Source organism: Prionailurus viverrinus, chromosome A2, assembly GCF_022837055.1.
Source record: "Prionailurus viverrinus isolate Anna chromosome A2, UM_Priviv_1.0, whole genome shotgun sequence".
Lineage (NCBI taxonomy): Eukaryota > Metazoa > Chordata > Mammalia > Carnivora > Felidae > Prionailurus > Prionailurus viverrinus.
Genome location: NC_062562.1, coordinates 11,080,011 through 11,101,438, shown reverse-complemented (window position 1 = coordinate 11,101,438; position 21,428 = coordinate 11,080,011). Strand labels below are relative to the sequence as shown.

Genomic DNA, 21,428 nt, shown 5'->3' with positions numbered 1-21,428 from the left:
TGTGACACCGGAAGGAGGAATTGGAGTAGCTGAGGCAGGAACCACGAGCCAGGGGATGCGTGGTGCCCTCGAAGCTGGGAAAGCAGGAGACACATCCCTCCCCGGATCCCCCGAAGGACGCAGCCCTGCTCACACCTGGACTCACACCTGGTGACCCTGATTCAATTCTGGCCTCCAGCATGGAAGAGGATAGATGTGTGTGGAGTCAGGGCACGAGATTTATATGCTTTGATACAGCAGCCCCAGGAACTGACTCGTGAAATGGCATCCTGACGTTAAATGTTATTGGGTTTCACTTTACAATTAGTTTCAAGCCAGATTCTTAGGCCATTCTTCTTTGTGGAGAAGACCTGGGGCATTGAGATGGCTCTCGAGAAGTGCTGAGTGTCCTTGGAATTCGGTCAACAAAGGTGAAGGAGTCCCGGTAGCCCAGCTGCAGGGTTTGCTCGTTGGGGTGTGTTTTGAGGACTCACCTGACCATGTAGCTGCAGGGGCCCCAGCACAGGGGCTGGGGTGCGGTGTGCCCTCAACCAACACTTATTGGAGCAGGAGCTGGAGGACAGCAGGAACGGTCTCCGTGCTCGACGTGGACCGTGTGACTCAGGACGGATGCTCACCCTCCTGTGTATTGGGGCCCCTGCGTTAGAGTAAAGACACAGCATCACGCACATCCTCAGAGAGACGCTGAGTTGCAGGGGCTGAACTGGGGGAAATGCTTACCCACAGGACAAACCACCAGGGATCCTGAGGTCTGGGTCTCATCTCTTTAGATGGAAAAGGGACATTTTTACAAGGCCTCTTTTTCTTTTAAGGTTTTTGTGTTAGGGTTCCTCAGAAAAGCAGAACTACTAGAATGAATGTGTATATACCCGTGTGAACATATATACGTAAGTGTATATAACATATATTTAATAATGTTACAGTATGTTTAAATTCATCTTTTTACTGCTTTTTGCTATTTTCTTTTCCGTGATCAATCTCAAAGCACAAATAACATTTTTTCCTTGGTACTCTAACAAGTAGTCTTGTGGCTGAAGACTAAGTGGTTCCAACTACTAAGCTAATGAAATGCAAGATATATAATTTAGTTTACAAAGTATAATACTTCTAATTTTTATACTAATTTTTAAAGAATACAAACTAAGGTCTTTTTTAATTTAAATTTAAAAAATATTTTTATTTATTTTTGAAGGAGAAAGAGAGACAGAGCATGAGCAGGGGAGGAACCGAGAGAGAGGGAGACACAGAATTTGAAGCAGGCTCCAGGCTCTAAGCTGTCAGCACAGAGCCTGATGCGGGGCTCGAACTCACTAACTGTGAGATCATGACCTGAGCTGAAGTCGGATGCCTAACCGACTGAGCCACCCAGGCGCCCCCAAACTAAGGTCCTTAAAATACACACCCAGAAGAGAAAAGTGGCTATGCAAACCAGTACCAAAATAAAAAGTAGATTATTTTCTACAACAGCCCATGGACTTACCCCTGCTCTCAGCCTTGGGGACAGAAGCCGGAACTGGAGATGGCAGGGGGGATCTTCATGTGGCCATAGCAAGTGAGGATGATCACAACGACCCCAGCGACATGCTCGCCACCTGCTCCTTGTGTGACCCTACATCCACTCGTCAGTTCCTTAACCTGTGCCACAAAGCACTTCAAAATTCAGGTGAGAGGCGCCTGGTGGCTCAGTCAATTAAGCATCATGTCTCAATGTAGACACTACCAATTGCCAAAGTCTCTAAATTGCAGGCTGGGTCTGTGACTCACCCTTAGCTTCTGCAGATCCCTAGGCTGCCCTGGTCACACCTCTGACCACTGTGTATTGTCATGTTTGGTTATATGACAGGTTCTCTCAATGGACCATGAAAAGGGGAGAGCAGAGACCTAGTCCTGGGTCATTGCTAGATCCTAGCACCTAGAATATTTCCATACAAAATAAGCCTGGAAGAACATTTCTTTTTTTTTTAATTTTCTTTAAAATTTATTTATTTTTGAGACAGAGAGAGACAGAGCACGAACAGGGGAGGGTCAGAGAGAGAAGGAGACACAGAATCCGAAACAGGCTCCGGGCTCTGGGCTGTCAGCACAGAGCCTGACACGGGGCTTGAACTCATGAGCCGTGAGATCATGACCTGAGCCGAAGTCAGATGCTTAACCGACTGAGCCATCCAGGCGCCCCTGGAAGAACATTTCTTGACTATACACATGCTAAATGAAGGCAAAGTATTGTGAGAACAAAGAGCATTCCTGTCTGCTCATGATCAGAAGCTATGACTGCTACGTGGCCATCTGCCACCCCATGTGCTACAGTATGCTCATGAGTCCCTGTGGCTGTGCTGTCCTACATCCCAGGGCTGGGCTGGTGGCTCAGCTGGGAATGATAATGACCCCAGTGGTTTTTCATCTCACTTTCTGTAGGTCTTGTGTGATCCACCATTTTGTCATGCTGGTTGACATGCTCTCCACCCGCCGCACCATCACCTGGACGGCCTGTGCCAGCCAGATGTTTTTCTCCTTCACATTCGGCTTCACCCACTCCTTCCTGCTCATGATCATGGGCTATGACCGCTACATGGCCATCTGCCACCCCCTGTGCTACAATGTGCTCATGAGCCCCCATGGCTGTGCCCGCCTCGTGTCCTGGTCCTGGGCTGGTGGCTCGATCATGGGGATGATGGTGACCCTGATAGTTTTTCACCTCACCTTCTGTGGGTCTAATGTGATCCACCATTTTGCCTTCCATGTATTTTCCCTCTTGAAATTGGCCTGTGGGAAAGAAACAGCCTCCGTCACCTTGGCTGTGATCCTGGTGTGTGTCTCAGCTCTGATGGGCTGTTTATTCCTCATCATCCTCTCCTATGTCTTCATCGTGGATGCCATATTGAGGATCCCTTCTGCTGAAGGCAGGCACAAGACTTTCTCCACATGTGTGTCCCACCTCACGGTGGTCATTGTGCACTACAGCTTTGCCTCCATTATCTACCTCAAGCCCAAGGGCCCCCATTCTATGGACAGTAACACCCTGATGGCCACCACCTATATAGTCTTCACCCCTTTCTCAGCCCGATCATTTCAGCCTCAGGAATAAGGAGCTCAAGAACGCCATAATGAGAAGCTTCCATGTTTTCATGTGTATGTTAGTCATCTGGTGTCTTCTTCAGAAAAGTCTTCTCATGTCTTCTACCCATTTCTTAACTGGGTTGTTGTGTTTTGGGTGTTGAGATTGATAAGTTTTTAAATTTTTTGTAATGTTTACTTATTTTTGAGAGAAAGAGAGAGAGAGAGAGAGACAGAATGTGAGCAGGGAGGGGCAGAGAGAGAGGGAGACACAGAATCCAAAGCAGGCTCCAGGCTCTGAGCCATCAGCACAGAGCCTGATGCAGGCCTTGAACTCATGAACCGTGAGATCACAATCTGAGCTGAAGTCAGATGCTTAACCAACTGAGCCACCCAGGCGCTCTGAGTTCGATAAGTTCTTTATGGATTTTGGATATGATTCCTTTATGAGATATGTTATTTGCAAATATCTTCTCTCATTCCATAGGCTGCCTTTTGGTTTTGTTGATTGTTTCCTTCTCTGTGAAGAAGCTTTTTATCTTGATAAAGTCCCAATGGCTCAAGTTTGTTTTTGTTTCCCTTGTCTTCAGCAATGTATCTAGTAAGAAGTTGCTATGGCCAAGGTGAAAGAAGTTGCTGTCTGTGTCCTCCAGGGTTTTGATGGTTTCTCATCTCACATGTAGGTCTTTCATCCATTTTGAATTTATTTGTGTGTCTGGTGTAAGAAAGTGGTACAGTTTCATTCCCCTGCATGTTGCCATCCAGTTTTCTCAACACCATTTGTTGAAGAGACTGTCTTTTTTTCCATTGGATATTCTTTACTGCTTTATCGAAGATGAGTTGGCCATAGATTTGTGGGTCCATTTCTGGGTTTTCTATTCTGTTCCATTGATCTATATGTCTGTTTTCCTGCTAGTCATATTGTCTTGATGACTAGGGGTTTGTAATATAACTTGAAATCTGGAATTGTGATGCCTCCAGTTTTTTTCTTTTTCAAGATTGCTTTGGCTATTTGCAGTCTTTTGTGGTTCCATAAAAATTTTAGGATTCTCTATTCTAGCTCTGAGAAGAATCCTGGTGATATATTTTCCTAGGGATTGCATTAAATGTGTAGATGGCTTGGGTAGTACACACACTTTAACATTGTTTGTTCTTCCAATCCATAAGCATGCAATGGTTTTCCATTTCTTTGTGTCTTTTTAAATATCCTTCATAAGTCTTCTATAGTTTTCAGAGTACAGATCTTTTACTTCTTAGGATTATTCCTAGGCATCTTATTGTTTTAGTGCAATTGTAAATGGGATTGATTCCTTGATTTCTTTTTCTGATGCTTCATCATTGGTGTATAGAAATGCAACAGATTTTTGCACATTGATTTTATATGCTCAATATCACTCATCATCAGAGAAATACAAATCAAAACTACAACGAGATATTACTTCACACCTGTCAGAATGGCTAAAACTAACAACACAAGAGACAACAGGTGTTGGCAAGGATGCAGAGAAAAGGGAGTCCACTTGTACTGTTGGTGGCAATGCAAACTGGTGCAACCACTCTGGAGAATAGTATGGATGCTCCTCCAAAATTGAAAAATACAACTACCCTACAACCCAGCAATTGCCCTATTACCCAAAGGACACAAAAATACAAATTTGAAGGGGTACATGCACCCCAATGTTCATAGCAGCAGTATTAACAATAGTCAAATGAGGGAGAGAGCCCCAATGTCCATCAACTGATGAATGAATAAAGATGTGGAATATTGCTCATGCACAATGGAATATTACTCAGCCATCCAAAAGAATGAAATCTTGCCATTTGCAACAATGTTGATAGAGCTAGAGTGTATTATGCTAAGTGAAATAAGTCAATGAGAGAAAGACAAATATCGTATGATTTCACTCATATGTGGAATTTAGAAAACAAAACAGGGGTGCCTGGGTGGCTTAGTTAGTTGGTCATCCGACTTCAGATCAGGTCATGATCTCACACTTTATGAGTTTGAGCCCTGCATCAGGCTCCGTCCTGACAGTGCAGAGCCTGGAGCCTGCTTTGGATTCCGTGTCTTCCTCTCTCTCTCTGCCCCTCCCCCACTCATGCTCTGTCTCTCTCTGTCTAAAAAATAAATAAAGATTAAAAAAAATTTTTAAAGAAACAAAACAGATGAACACATAGGAAGGGAGGGAAGAGAAGGGGGAGAAACAAACCATAAGAGACTGTTAATGATAGAGAACAGACTGAAGGTTGATGGAAGGAGGTGGGTGGGAGATGGATAGACGGGTGATGGGCACTAGCAGGGCACTTGTGATAAGCACTGGATGTTGTATGCAAGTGATGAATCACTGAGTTCTACTCCTGAAACCAATATCGCACTGCATATTAATAACTAAAAATTAAATTAAAAAAAAAAAAGAAAAGCTTCCAGAGAAAATTCAGTCCCTTAAGCTACTGTTGGCCAGTTTAGTGATGAAGAAATATGGTAGAAGGCCTGAGGACAATAACATCTATCTCCACAGGAATGTTGTAGAGTTTCAGTCTATGAAAATACACATATCCGTAGATGTTGGATGCATGCTGGGTATTTGTTTTTCCCCAATTTTTTACACCCCTCTTGCATGGGATCTAGTGACCATGATCTCTTGTTCTTGACCCCATGTGATGAACTCCTTCCCATTACTCTGTCTAAGGATGTGTTGTCTCTCTATGGACCAGTGGGGAGTATCACAGGGATGTGTCTGGGAAATAACGCACAAGATCTTCTTGAATGTTCATGCAAGGGAAGATTTTCCCCTCCTCCAACATAAGGATAAAGAAAATTAAGCAGAGTAATAATATCTGACCCCAGAATTGACCCTTTTCATATCAAGCTATTCATCCAGTGGTTTATAGTATTGTCTTTTAGAGTATGACAAATGCACAAAAAAATTAAACTATTAGAAAAGTAAAAAAAAGGTAAAAAAAGTAAACTATTAGAAGATGATTTATTGTTTACAATTCCTCACTACCTTGGAAGGGATAGACCTTAAGGGAGGATTTCTGCATAATATAGGGTTCAGGGATGCCTGAGTGGCTCAGTTGGTTAGGCGTCCGACTTCAGTTCAGGTCATGGTCTCACTGCTTGTGAGTTCGAGCTCCGTGTCGGGCTCTGTGCTGACAGCTCAGAGCCTGGAGCCTGCTTCAGATTCTGTCTCCATCACTCTGCCCCTCCCCTGGTCATTCTCTCTCTCTCTCTCTCTCAAATATGAAAAATAAAACTTAAAAAAAATTAAAAAAATAGGGTTCAGAGGGTGAAGCAGAGAGGGGAAGGGAGAGACACCGGAAGAGAGAGAGAGAGAAAGATAAGTAGTGGGATAGGAGTCCTGAAAATGATCTGAACAAGAAGTTGGATAAAAGTGCATATGGGCAAAATCTGGAAAAGGCATGAAAATGAGAAGGAAGTTGGTAACAGCACAATTTTCACATGAGGAAGGGAAAGGGAAGGGAGAGTGAGAGAGAAGGAGAGGGGGAGAGGAATAGGGAGGAAAAAAGAGAGAGAAAGGGGAGGGGGATCAGTGCTTGGATAAGAACATAAAGCATGTTAAAAGGGTGTTGCTTTGCACTCTCAACAATAGCTAAATTATGGAAAGAGCCTAAATGTCCATCAACTGATGAATGGATAAAGAAATTGTTTATATACACAATGGAATACTACATGGCAATGAGAAAATGAAATATGGCATTTTGTAGCAACATAGATGGAACTGGAGAGTGTTATGCTACGTGAAATAAGTCATACAGAGAAGGACAGATTCCATATGTTTTCACTCCTATGTGGATCCTGAGAAACTTAACAGAAGACCATGGGGGAGGGGAAGGGAAAAAAAAGTTAGAGAGGGAGGGAGCCAAATTATAAGAGACTCTAAAAAACTGAGAATAAACTGAGGGTTGATGGGAAGGTGGGAGGGAAGGGAGGGTGGGTGAGGGGCATTGAGGAGGGCACCTGTTGGGATGAGCACTGTGTGTTGTATGAAAACCAATTTGACAATAAATTTCATAAAAAAAAGAACATAATCTCAGATATGTCTTTATATAACAGGTTAGTTTACATATGTACATTTCTGTGCTGTTAGCTGAAAAGCCACCAAATAAATGATAACCCACTAGCAAAAAAAAAAAAGGGTGTTGCTTTCTGACAGCTTATGGAAAGTCTTTTCCCTTTTTCCCCACATTAATTTCCATAAACATCAATTTCTCATTCCTGAGTTTGGAAGAATCTATTTGATTTGTTGTAGGGGGATTTGTTGTAGGCACAGTGCTATCTCAAGATGCACAAAGAGAGGTCAAGGGTATGGGTACCCCCTTTATGCAGATGAGAACAGTTGGTGGAGGTCACACAAAATGTGAAGGAAAAGGTCACATGGAGATTGAGGTCTGTCTGACTCCCATGCTGGGGATTGGGAAACCATAGGTCTGGGGACCCAGGAAGTGGGATTTCTGTGGATCTAAACTACTACTCAAAGGTGAGGCCAGATGTTTGAGTTGGAGGCGGAAGATGTGATATAATGCTAAACCCACAGCTACCAGTCACCTCTTGAGCATACAAGACTCTCCTCGGAGGTCAATGAACATGGACAACATAGGAGACCAAATATTTGCTTGATTGTATCATAGAGAGGCTTATGTTGATGTGGACTCTCAGGCTTGGATCACCAGGATGACAAGGAAAGGGTAGAACTTGACCATGAGGCGAGGTGGGGCAATCCAGTGTGTCCAGGAGACAGTGAACACTTCTACTGACAAGGAGAAATCGCTCCCTATGACCCAGCTCTAAATTACCCTTATTGTGAGAAGCCCTCCAGCTGCCTTGACCCCAGGGCAGAGCCCTGGATTCCCATTCTGGGCTGCTCCAGCTCCTTCCTTCCCTCTGACTCTGCCCTGACCCTAAGGGGTTGAAGGCATTTACTCCAGTCCTGTCTCCCCCAAGACTGGGAGCTCCTAGTCCTCAGCAGGGACTGGGACTCTCTGGGCAGATAGAGACAGCAGGGAGTTGTGTTGGCGAGTTGGAAGGAGGAGTAGAGGCTGCAGGTCCCAGAGGCCCTCTGATGATCCTTCTGACCTCTCCAGACCCTGAGGACAGCACTCCAGATTGGTGTTCCAGGGATGCTCTAGGGAGCAGCGTGCTGGGAAGCTGCAGCAGGGATAAAGCACACAGCATCAGTTCCAGGAGCCCAGAGGTCTGGCCCCACACCTGCCCCTGTGTGCTGCTGATAGCATAACAACACAGGAGAGCATCTTCTTCCCTGCCCTGCTGGCTACTTCCTGGAACAGGCAGCCCAGCACAAGGGGGTCCAGGAGGGACAAGGTAGGTGGCAATATTCAAACAGTTGTCGGGAGCAAGACCCAGACAGGGGATGGGAGCAGGGCCCGGTAGACAGGTCATAAGACAGGCTCTTACCGTTGCCTGTGGTCTTCTCAGGTGCTGTTATGGGTCCTGGGTTCTTACCCAGCCCAGGGCCCCAGAAGATTCTAGGCCAGTGGTCCTCAACCCAGGGTAGTTGGGCCCCACGGGAGACATGTGGGCATGTCTGGAGACATTTTTGATTGTTGTGACTCATGATTGGTAGGGACACTATTGACATCTGCTGGGTCGAAGCCAGAGATCCCGTTAAACGTTATATAATGCACAGGACAGCCACCACCCCAGAGAATGATCTGACACCAAATCCCACACGTACTGAGGTTCAGAAACTTTGCGTCAGGTGTGTATCTTGCCTTGGCCGTTGTGTCCTGAGTTGCTTGAAGGTGGCCTTTGCTAACCTGGAGGTGATCCTTGAGGGGAGGCAGAGAGGTTGAGCTGGATTCACTCCTGGATGCAGGTGTGTGACATAAGCTCAGCACCTGTGGGTGAGCCAACCTCTGTGAGACCAAAGTAGACGAACTCTCTCCTGCACCTGTCAGAGGAGATGGGGGAGCCCAGCCCGGCGAACTACAGCCACTCCACCAAGTGGCAGGTGGGAAGGCAGACTGTAGGGTGAGGCAGGGGCCAGGCGAGGAGGCAGAGGTTGGACCAGCCACTTGTCAAACTGTGTTGCCAATTTACCAGAGGTCCTAAAGACCCCATTGAGGTCAGAAACTATGAGTTTGGAATGGGACCAACTGGTGCATATGGTACAGACTGATGACAGGAAAGCAGTTTGGAGAACAGAGAAAACATCAGCGTCAGGGATAACCACCCATATTAGGTAAACATAGAGCCCTTTCAGTGAATCTTCATGGTTCTTCTAAAGATAGTTCTCTGCTTACTCCCATATTTCAGCTGGGGAGAGGAGGCTCTTAATTGGAAAGTTCTTTCTCAGATACACACAGCAAAAACCGGGGCTTGAACCCTAGCTCTGATGTCTGCACACCTTGGGTATATTTCAGACAATTGTCTCTGGAAGTCAGAGTGGAGTGGGAACAGAGGAGTAGCCCGGAGCAGTGAGGGGTATAGGTGGAGGATACATTAGGATTCACTGTCTGTGTTGCACGTTATGATGTATAATGGCATGTATCCACCATTACAGCATCCTACAGATTAGTGTCAGCTGCTCTATTTTTAATATGCCAAAAGGTTATTATGCTGGAGCGTTCGTCTGCTTTTTACTTCATTCATTCAACACATTTTATGGGTTCATTTATGCTGCTGTGCGTGCATCGAACTCCTGGCTGGGGCTGCAGGGTTTGCATCCAGCCCACGGGTCCTGCCCCCTTCCAAAGAATGGACAAGCAGGCTTTCCAGTTCCCCACTAAAAGCAATGCTACAGAAACACCCTCTGACATGCTCCCCTGTAAATGCCTTTGAGCAATCGCGATAGATGTTCAGGAGCACATGTGCTGGGGCACAGAGTGCGTGCACTCCTCATTTCCACTATTCTGCGCTCTCACAGGCCGTGCATGAGGGTTGCGTTCTCCCCAAAACTGATCAACACCAGGGAGTTTCTAAGTTGGGGCTCTCAATAGATATACACTGAATTTCCATTGTGTTTCCCTTCCTTTCTCTCTCTGTCCCTCTCTCTCTTTTTTCTTATTAGCATGTTTTTATTGGCTCTTACTACACCCTCTGTGAGCTATCTCCTCATACCTTTGCTAAATTCTGTTTTATCCCTTGCTCATTTCTGTATCAAGTTTTCTGCTCTTGTACACATAATCGGTCTCTTGTTAAATCTAGATTATATTCCCTGGTCCTTTTTTGTACAATGAAAATGATTTTTCTTACCTTTCCATCTCCCATTGACTGGATGCAGGATATTTTGTTGAATAGAAACCCATCGTGCTGATGTTTTCATGTCTTTCAAAACCACCTCATGTTTGTGCTTCTGAAGTTTGTTTAAGAAGTCCTTCTCCACTCTTATCAACAGAAGTATTTTCCGACACCTTCTCCTATTACCTTCAGGGCATTGTGTTTCATATTTAAGTCTTGAATCCACCTGGATTCCACCTGTGTGTATGGCCTTAGGCAGAAATTCAGATTTGCTTTGCTTCATAAAAGGGCTAGTTTTCCCACCACGGACTCCTAAACCATCCATCTTTTCTCTTGGATTTGTGCTCCCACCTGTATCAAGTTTTGAATCACGCTGGGGTACTTTTTGAGGTATGTAGCCAATTTGATCGGTGTCTGTGGCTGCTCCAGGGTCACACTTGAAAATGACAACGATGTGTATGAGGTCTATCATGGGTCTCCACACCTGCCAGGGCATTTCTCTCCTAGTTAACCCATTTTTTTAGAAGACTGGTATGGTTTTGCACTGACTTTATTTTCCAGAAGGAACTTAAGGAAACTTTTATCAAATGTACATTTGATTCACTGTAGCCGAACATGCAGGTATACTGACAATGTAGTCATTACCATATTCGCTCATCCACCCGAGAGAGTGGATTGTCCTTCGTGTATTCAGATAGCCATCGACATTTTTACTAATGGTTAACATTTCTGAATCTGGAGGTATTGCTTGTGTTTGATTAGTTCCTAGATATCGTATAACAGAAGTTGTCAAAGTGTGATATGAGGACCCTGGGGTCCCGGAGACCCTTTCTGGGGGACCATCAGGTGCTTACTTTTCCAATGAAGGTGAGGGTGTATTTTCATCATATGCTCGACTAAAACAACACGTTGCCACAGGCTGAATGAAGAAGCAGAATGAGCATCAATTGGTCCCCAATCCAAATTTGTTAAAATGTTTTTTAAAGCCATTCTTCTCACTAAATGTTAATTTTGTAAATGTACTTACTTTCCTAAAACCATGTTACTTATATTGACAGTTTGATTTATATTACAGTTTGAACAGGTTGACCTTTCTTTCTTTCCTCTCTCCCACCTTCCCTCCATACCGCCCTTCCTTCTTCCTTCCCTCTTTCCTTTCTTTCTTCCTTCTTTTTTTCTAGGGAGAAGAGAGAGAACATGTGCAAGTGCGGGGTGGGTAGAGAGAGAGAGAGGATATCGTAAGCAGACTCAATGCTCAGTATTGATGCCAGCCTGGGGCTTGATCTCACGACTGTGAGATCATGATCTGGGCAGAAATCAAGGGTCAAACCATTAACTGACTGAGCCTTCAGGTGTCCCATGAATGTATCCATACTACATATTTTCAGACAATCTCAGTGTTAACTTCTAATATGGTGAGAACGGAGAGTTGTACTGCACCCAAACAGGAACCCATCAGAGTCTCACATTTTCTTGAGTGTTAAGAAATCACCAGACCACAATGTTGGCAAGCTGAGCCTTTAAAGTTTGTGTCACCGTTGGGAATGTTATCTTAGTTTTGCTTAAAGCTTATACTTTGAATGATTACTGCTGGAGTAATTCTGTGAGAAATACTGAGTGTTGCGAGCCGATCTTGTCTTCTGCAGACTGTGCTCTCTATTGCTGTGGTACCTTATGTCTTCATTCTTTACTTTTTCTGGGTGAAGGAGCATGTCTCTTTCCTTCCCATCCGTACATACCTTCTTTCTTGTTCTTATTTATAGCACCGCTCATGACTTTCAGTTCCATGCTAAAGAACAGCAGAACCAGTGAGTATCCGGGTCACTTTCCCAATCCTAACATACTGCGTCTGTAGTCTCCCCATTTCATATATTGTTGTATAGACTCATGATTGTCATGCTGGTCACCTTCATTCCTCTTCTGATCTCACCAGATGCAGCACCCATGGCTGGTCAGAACTATAGCATGGTGACTGAGTTCATCCTTGTGGGATTCTCTAACTTCCCACGGCATCTTCTGCCCACCTTCTTCCTGCTGTACCTGCTCATGTACCTGTTCACGCTGCTGGGGAACCTGCTCATCATGGCCACAGTCTGGAGCGAGCGCAGCCTGCACACGCCCATGTACCTCTTCCTGTGCGCCCTGTCCACCTCTGAGATTCTGTTCACCGTTGCTGTCACCCCTCGCATGCTGGTTGACATGCTCTCCACTCGCCGCACCATCACCTGGATGGCCTGTGCCAGCCAGATGTTTTTCTCCTTCACGTTTGGCTTCACACACTCCTTCCTGCTCATGATCATGGGCTATGACCGCTACGTGGCCATCTGCCACCCCCTGCGCTACAATGTGCTCATGAGCCCCCGTGGCTGTGCCCGTCTGGTGTCCTTGTCCTGGGCTGGTGGCTCAGTCATGGGAATGATGTTGACCCTGATAGTTTTTCACCTCACCTTCTGTGGGTCTAATGTGATCCACCATTTTGTCTGCCACGTGCTTTCCCTTCTAAAGTTGGCCTGTGGGAAGGAGACATCCTCCGTCACCTTGGGTGTGATCCTGGTGTGTGTCTCAGCTCTGATGAGCTGTTTATTCCTCATCGTCCTCTCCTATGTCTTCATCGTGGCCGCCATATTGCGGATCCCCTCTGCTGAGGGCAGGCACAAGACCTTCTCCACGTGTGTGTCCCACCTCACGGTGGTCATTGTGCACTATGGCTTTGCCTCCATTATCTACCTCAAGCCCAAGGGCCCCCATTCTATGGACAGTAACACCCTGATGGCCACCACCTATACAGTCTTCACCCCCTTTCTCAGCCCGATCATTTTCAGCCTCAGGAATAAGGAGCTCAAGAACGCCATAAAGAAAAGCTTCCAGAGAAAATTCAGTCCCTTAAGCTCCTGAAAGCCAGTTGGTGGTGAGGAAATATGGTAGCATGCCTGGGGATAATGAGGTCTGTCTCCATAGAGCTTTTGTAAGGATTCATGTATGTGAAAAGACACACATTGATAGATTATGGATACCTGCTGGGTATTTGTTTTTCTCCAATTTGTTTGACCGTGTCTTCCATAGTCTGTAGTGATCATCACCTCCTGCTCTTGACCCCATGTGATGAACTCCTTCCTATATTCTGTCTATGTTGTGTTCTCTACCCTTGGGCTAGTGGGGAGCATCACATGGATGTGTCTGGGCACTGATGCCCATGGTTCTTATTGAATGCACATACAAGAAAGGAATTTCTCCTTCACCAACATAAGGATAAACAAAAATAGGAAAAATTAGTGCTGCCAGAATTGGGGCTTTTCTAAGCAGGAACTGTGTCCAGTATTGTATATATTATCTTTTAATTATAGCAAATGCACAAAATAACATTAACTGTTTGTCTCTAAGGGAATGGTTGAACGTTAATGGTTCTTCACTGTCTTTGGAAGGAATAGATCCTAAGGAGGTTACTATGTTGATCTGAGTAGAGTGAAGAATATCAGAGTCCGAAGTGAAGTGAGAGAGGGAGGGAGGGGTAGAGAGTGGGTGGAGGAAAGGGTTCAGTGTTTGGGTAATAACGTAAAGTGTGTTTACAGGAAGTTGCTTTCTGACAGCTTATGGAAAGTCTTCTTCCTTTTTCCCCACATTACTTTCCATAAACATCAAGTTCTCATTGCTGTGGTTACTTGAATCTATCTGGGGTATTTGTTGGAAGGCATAGTGCTATCTGAAGATAGAACAAAGACAGGTCAAGGGTGTAGGTACCCCTTTATGCAGAAAAGAATTGTTGGTAGAAGGCACACAACAGGTGAAGGAAGGAGTCACATGCAACTTTAGGTCTGTCTGACTCCCATGCTGGGGTTGGGAAACCATATGTCTGAGCATCTGGGGGAGGGGAGTCTTCCATTGGTGTAAATTCTTAGCTAAATTGTGGTCAGATATTTGAGTTGCAGTCAGAAGATGTTTTACAATAATAAACCTAAGGATGTCTGTCACATATGAGGGCCTATTGTTTGCCAAATGCTGTGGGAAGGGTTTCCTATGCATTCACTCTTCTAAGCCTCAAAATAAATTATCCTTTCTCCACATTTAGATATGACCCACATATATCACTAATAACATTTTTGAAATGCAGAAAATGCAAATGTGATAGGTAATTTGTCCCAGGCCACAGTGCCATGAAGGCAGGGAGCAGGAATCGAATACAATGTGCACGTGTGTGCAATTGGTGACCAGGAGCCCCCCTCTCTCAGGTGTCTACAGAGAGAAGTGAGGTCATGACTAGGAGGAGAAGGCTGTCATTAGAAGGAAGGGACCCTTTTCAGGGAAGGAGGGCAGGTGCAGCCCTAGGTACACACCCCTTTCACACAGCCAGAGGGAAACACGGACTCCAGAGGAGTTCATGAGACACTTTGTCTCATGAACACTGACAACGAGAGCTTGGCAAAACCGGCTATGGCAGTTTTGGGGTTCCATTCATTATTTTGCTCATTATCGGTGTTACTGATGGATGCCCCCACCATTCCTAAGATGTGCTTCTCCAGAGCCTGTGGCTGCGTTCCCTTACCCAGCAAGAGGGAGTGTGCAGATGAGATGCAGTTAAGATCTGAGACAGGGGGATTACCCTCATCACCCAGATGGGCTGCTATAATTGCAAGTGTCCTTATGCAAGGGGGCAGGAGGGGCCAGAGACAGGGAGCAGTAGGGGATGTGACACCGGAAGGAGGAATTGGAGTAGCTGAGGCAGGAACCACGAGCCAGGGGATGCGTGGTGCCCTCGAAGCTGGGAAAGCAGGAGACACATCCCTCCCCGGATCCCCCGAAGGACGCAGCCCTGCTCACACCTGGACTCACACCTGGTGACCCTGATTCAATTCTGGCCTCCAGCATGGAAGAGGATAGATGTGTGTGGAGTCAGGGCACGAGATTTATATGCTTTGATACAGCAGCCCCAGGAACTGACTCGTGAAATGGCATCCTGACGTTAAATGTTATTGGGTTTCACTTTACAATTAGTTTCAAGCCAGATTCTTAGACCATTCTTCTTTGTGGAGAAGACCTGGGGCATTGAGATGGCTCTCGAGAAGTGCTGAGTGTCCTTGGAATTCGGTCAACGAAGGTGAAGGAGTCCCGGTAGCCCAGCTACAGGGTTTGCTCATTGGGGTGTGTTTTGAGGACTCACCTGACCGTGTAGCTGCAGGGGCCCCAGCACAGGGCCTGGGGTGCGGTGTGCCCTCAACCAACACTATCGGAGCAGGAGCTGGAGGACAGCAGGAACGGTCTCCGTGCTCGACGTGGACCGTGTGACTCAGGAGGGATGCTCACCCTCCTGTGTATTGGGGCCCCTGCATTATAATTTTAATTACTGGTGTTTTAAGACTTAATTATGTCACATTATTTAATACTTGAGCTATGTGTATATATATATATATATACATACATATATAAGTATATATATATATACATAGCTCGTGTATATTCTGTGTATTCTATATACATTCATGTACATACATGTATATATATATACAAAAGGTAATATATACTTATATATGTTTATTTATCCTGTACAAATACACACAAACACACATATGCTCCTATTCACTACACCAACACAAAATGAAAGAAAAAGAGAAAAACATCAAACACTGTCAGGTCATAAAGGAAATACAGGTACATCCCCAAGTACCAATACCCAAAGCCCCAAATATCTGATCATTTGGCAATACTACTGGACTTTAATAAGAAAAGGACCCCTCAAAATTCCCATGTATTTAGAATGTAAATATTGGGTGAACCATTTGACAATGCCAAAGTAACATATTAGTCATTAATCATCTGGCTTAAAGGGAAATTAAGAAATACTTAGAAGTGAATGATAATGCAAACTTGAAATAACAACTACATGAAATGGATTGTGTCCTGGAATAGAAATAGGATATTAGTGGAGAGTTGAAAGAATTCTAGTAAGAGCTGTTGTTTGCTATACAGTGTTATATACCAGCGTTTGTGCCCTGGGTCTCATCATTGTCCTGGTTCTGGAAGATCCTGGCATTCAAAGGGGTTGTTGGGGGGAGGATGAGAGTTTTCTGTATGCTTTTTGCAGCTTTCTCATAAGTTCAAAATTAGTTAATAATAAAACATTACAAAATAAGGTATCATTCAAAGTTGCACAAAACCTGACAACAGTCTAGGAATTACTTTAAACAAGTACACACAGGAGCTTCATGGAGAACTATGAGACCTCTAACAGACAGGAAACATGACAGATGACCTAACAAAATGGATGAAAGCAAAAGACAATATCAGAAAGATGTTCATTCTTCCCCAAATTTAATCTATACATTCAATGTAATGCCCTCAAAAACATCCAGTTGGACTCTTGAGAAAGAGCATAAACGTATTGCAAAATGTTTGTCAAAAATAAGGACCCATGAATAACTGAGTCCATCTGGAAATGAAGAATGACAGGAGGTGGGGGGAGACTGCACTCTGTAGACACGCGACAGCATCTTGGAAACAAAGCAGTGTGGGATCAGTGCAAGGACAGTGACCAGTGGTTCTGGAATCAGAGCTCGGAGACAGAGCCATTCATGTATGGTTCAGGTCACACCACAAATCATTTGGAAAAAAGGTGAATTGTTTAGGAGATGCTGTTGAGGAAAGTACCTCTCTCTACAAACAAAAACCAAAACTAGACTCCCAATACCCCACCAAAAAGAGAATCAAGATAGATTGAAAACATAATTGTGAAAGATAAAAACATAGCTAATGACAGCAAGTGTAATAGGATCTTCGTGCTCCAGGAACAGGAAACACGTTCCTTAAAAAGAAAAAAGAGGGGCGCCTGGGTGGCGCAGTCGGTTAAGCGTCCGACTTCAGCCAGGTCACGATCTCACGGTCCGTGAGTTCGAGCCCCGCGTCGGGCTCTGGGCTGATGGCTCAGAGCCTGGAGCCTGTTTCCGATTCTGTGTCTCCCTCTCTCTCTGCCCCTCGCCCATTCATGCTCTGTCTCTCTCTGTCCCAAAAATAAATAAATGTTGAAAAAAAAAAATTTAAAAAAAAAAAAAAAAAAAGAAAAAAGAGCACAAACCTTCAGTAAAAAAGATCAGTTCTATTACATGGAAATTCTGAATCCTTTTAGCAAAGAGCATCATGGATAAAGGTTACCAATGACAGAGAACAGAGAGCTACTTGCTGTATAAGTTCCTGAGCTCTGCCGTTCAACCTACAAGCTAGAGTTAACAAGACGATAGTGCACAATTAAACACTTGTTAAGAACATAGACGCCAATATTGTATTCTAATCATCAAACTCGCTAAGAGACGAGATCTTATTTATCCCCAACACTAAAACAGACATGATGATCACGTGACCTGATAGACATGCTAGCTATTAGCGCAATGGCGATCGCATTATAATGAATAAACATACCAACTCAACACACGGTACACCTTAAATTCACACAAGTTTATTTGTCAACTAGATTTCAATAAAAAAAAACTTATTAAGAGGGTAGATGTCCTTTAAAGTTACTAACACACACACACACACACACACACACACAGAAGGGGACTTGAGGAATCTTTGGAGGAGGTACATAACATTTATTACCTTGATTGTGCGGATGGTATCACAATTGTAGGCGTATGTCCAAAGTCATCAAAATGTACCCATTAAATGTACGCAGCTCTTCGTATATTATGTGTACCTCGATCCAGCTGAAAAGAACCCATTGACAAGAGAGTAATATCTAGAATCTACAGTGAGAAAAAAGAGAAATGAGGAAACCAATGAGAAAAAGGACAGGCATCATGATAGAAAGTGGGCAAGAGGGGGGCACAGGTGATCTGCAGCTGAGGTAACGCACTAGGCCAGCAGCAAACAAGGACATGAGCAGCTCATTAGCAAGGAGAGGAATTCGGTTTACCACAGCAACACTCAGGACGCCTGGGTGGCTCAGTAGGGTAAGCATCCTTGTCTTGGTTTCAGCTCAGGTCGTGATCTCATGGTCCGTGAGTTCGAGCCCCGCATTGGGCTCTGCTCTGATGGGGTGGAGCCTGTTTGGGATTCTCTGCCCCTCCCCTGCTCATGCTCGCTCTCTCTGTCTGTCTGTCTCTCTCTCAATAAATGAATAAACATTAAAAAAGTAATAAAACAGCAGCAATCTGTGAACACAGTGGGTACAGGCTCCCCATCCACTTGCTAGAGCGGCAAGACTTAGAAATCTGGATCCGCCCTGTGTTGGCCCAGAGGTGAGATGACTAGACTGAAGACGTCCTCACTTGGTGGTTCACGGCCAGATTAAGGGGACACTTACCCAAGGTCCCGCAAACACTTCTAGATCTCCATCTGAAACTCAGCTCAGCGAGGGGACGTGGTCAAGCCATTCATGGCAGCCTTGTCTGTGATGGCAGACAGTCAGGGGCAGTCAGAGACACCCCCACCCTCACCTGGGGGCAGGGCCAAGTAACATGGGGTGGGCGTGAGCCACGAAGCTCTACACGGCATATAGAAAAAACAAACCTGACAGCCACAGAGCACAGGGGATGGCTCTGAAGCCTCAGCCCTGGTGAAAAATTGGGAAAGAGGTACACACAGGTATGCGTATTTATATCTGCATCACTGACACATGCATCTCGATGATACATACTAATATATCCATGATACACAATCTGTCATTTACCTATATCAGTGAGATTTGATGACAAGGCTTCAAATACTTACCTTGGGGCAGGGCTCACCCCCATATCACAGCACTGCTTCTGCCCCCTCACCCAGCCCCCAGAAGGTTGTCACCAAGTGTTATCTCAGAGCCAAGTCAGCCAATGCTTGGAGGACCCAGAACCCCACCTGGAAAGTGGATGATTAGACTGGGTGTCAGGATGGGGTCTCTCTCTCATGCAGGAAAGAAGTATTTGGGGGCAGCAGGGGCCTGGGGCGGCCCAGCAATCCCGGGGCACCAGACTCAGCTCCTCCTGGACCTCATCCCTCAGCCACCATCTCTGGCCCCCACTGCTGGCCTCTGTGTGCTGTGGTCTAGCCCTGGCTCTGGCCTCACGCCCCATCTGCTGGTGCACTGTGCCCGCTGACCTCCCCTCTCGACTCCACCCTCCTCTGGCTGCCAGACTCCAGCTCCTGACACAGACACACCTTGTGGAGTCATGCCAACCCGGGGTCCAGGGCAATCTCTGCTCTGCAGGCGAGTGCCCCCTACCCACCTCCTATCCCCACCCCCTTGGGGAGCCCACCCCTTTCTCTCTCTCACAATGTCTGGCTTGGATACCCTGGTTGCTGCTGCATGGGGGTCAGAAGTGAGCGGGGCAAGAGTGTTACCTCTGAGGGTGCCCTCCCCTGAGGCAGATCCCGGGGACCTGGCCCCAGAGCACTGGAAGCTGGATGCGAACTCCTCCATGTCCAAAGATGGTGGCTGAGACCCTGGGAATGCCCTTCCTTTCTCTCTCTCTTCCTCCCTCCCTCCCTCCCTCTCCCTCTCTTCTTCCCCTCTAGTCATTCCTCCCTTCTCTCATCCTCTCTACTTCCTTCATCCATTCATCACATCCACTCTGATCTCTAGCTAAGGGACCCACTCTGAATCTCGGGACCTGAAAATAACACTGATGTAACCTGGCACTAAAAAAGCCCTCAGTGTGGGGACAGGAAGAGCCGGATGCAGACATATCACATTTTATAAAATGGAACAACACAATTATGACATACTATAATATATAATATACTGTGGTTGCACCAGAACAATATTTATTCAGTAAGTTGAGTGTTGTAGTCAACTAACAAATATTTAATAAACTTCTACTATGTGCCAAATGGGCTTTTCCTTTTGATATTGATTTCAAAGCTTTTTGTTCAGTTTTAAAAATCAGTGCCTCAAAGGAAAGGCATTATAATTTGTGAACTAAATTATACATCTTGCATTTAATTAGCTTAGTAGCTGAAAGACTACTGTTCCAGGACCAAGGGAAAACGTCATATATGTGATGATATGGTACATTAAAAAAAATAGCAAGTAGTTATTCAAAGCATGAATTTAAAACATACACTAACATTATTACATGTTATATGTGTTATATATGTTATATACACCTATGTACATATACACATCTCTTTGTATACACATTCATCCTAGTGGTTCTGTTTCTCTGGGGAATAATACAAAAAAAAAACCTTAAAAAAGAAAAACAGGGCTGGTAAAAGTGTCACCTTTCTGTCTAAAGAGATGAGTTTGAGATCTACCAATCAATTCCTGGTGGTTTCCCCTTCGTGTAAGTACTTAATCTGTCATTTCACCCCCTGCAACTCAGCTGATTTTGTAATGAAAACCCCAAAACATTTAATGTCAGGATACCATTTCAGGAGTCAGTTTCTGGGGCTGCTGTAACAAAGCATATAAATCTTCTGCCCTGAAACTACAACACCCTCCTCCTCATCTGAACACCCTCTCTTGATGGGTCAGGGAACACAGCCGCAGACTCTGGAGAAGCACATCTTAGGAATGGTGGGGGCATCCGTCAGTAACACCAATAATGAGCAAAATAATGGATGGAACCCCAAAACTGCCGTAGCCGGTTTTGCCAAGCTCTCGTTGTCAGTGTTCATGAGACAAAGTTTCTCATGAACTCCTCTGGAGTCCGTGTTTCCCTCTGGGTGTGTGAAACGGGTGTGTGCCTAGGGCTGCACCTGCCCTCCTTCCCTGAAAGGGGTCTCTTCCCTCTAATGACAGCCTTCTCCTCCCAGTCACGACCTCACTTCTCTCTGTAGACACCTGAGAGAGGCGGGTTCCTGTTCACCAGTTGCACACACATGCACATTGTAATCGATTCCTGCTTCCCGCCTTCAAGGTGGTGTGACCCAGGACAAATTATCTATCACATTTGCATTTTATGCATTTCAAAAATGTGAATAGTAATAGATGTGGGTCATATCTAAATGCAGAGAAAGAATAATTCATTTTGAGACTTAGAAGAGTAAACGCATAGGAAACCCTTCCCACAGCATTTGGCAGACAGCAGGCATTCATATGTGACAGCCATCATAGGTTTATTATTATAAAACACCTTCTGCCTGCCACTCCAATATCTGGCCACAGCTTTGAGTAAGAATTTATACCAATGGAAGACCCCCTCCTGGGTGCTCAGACACATGGTTTCCCAAACCCTTGGCATAA

General features: G+C 45.1%; 1 protein-coding gene and 1 pseudogene across 1 annotated transcript; both read left to right on the top strand.

Annotated features, from left to right (window-relative positions):
• The first annotated feature begins 1,470 nt into the window (after positions 1-1,470).
• LOC125149017 (olfactory receptor 10H3-like) lies at positions 1,471-5,521 on the top strand (annotated as a pseudogene).
• Positions 5,522-12,220: 6,699 nt separating this feature from the next.
• Positions 12,221-13,171, top strand: LOC125160453 (olfactory receptor 10H3-like). The gene has a single exon (XM_047849416.1). It carries the CDS (start codon positions 12,221-12,223, stop codon positions 13,169-13,171), a length of 951 nt encoding a protein of 316 aa, XP_047705372.1.
• The last annotated feature ends 8,257 nt before the right edge of the window (positions 13,172-21,428 follow it).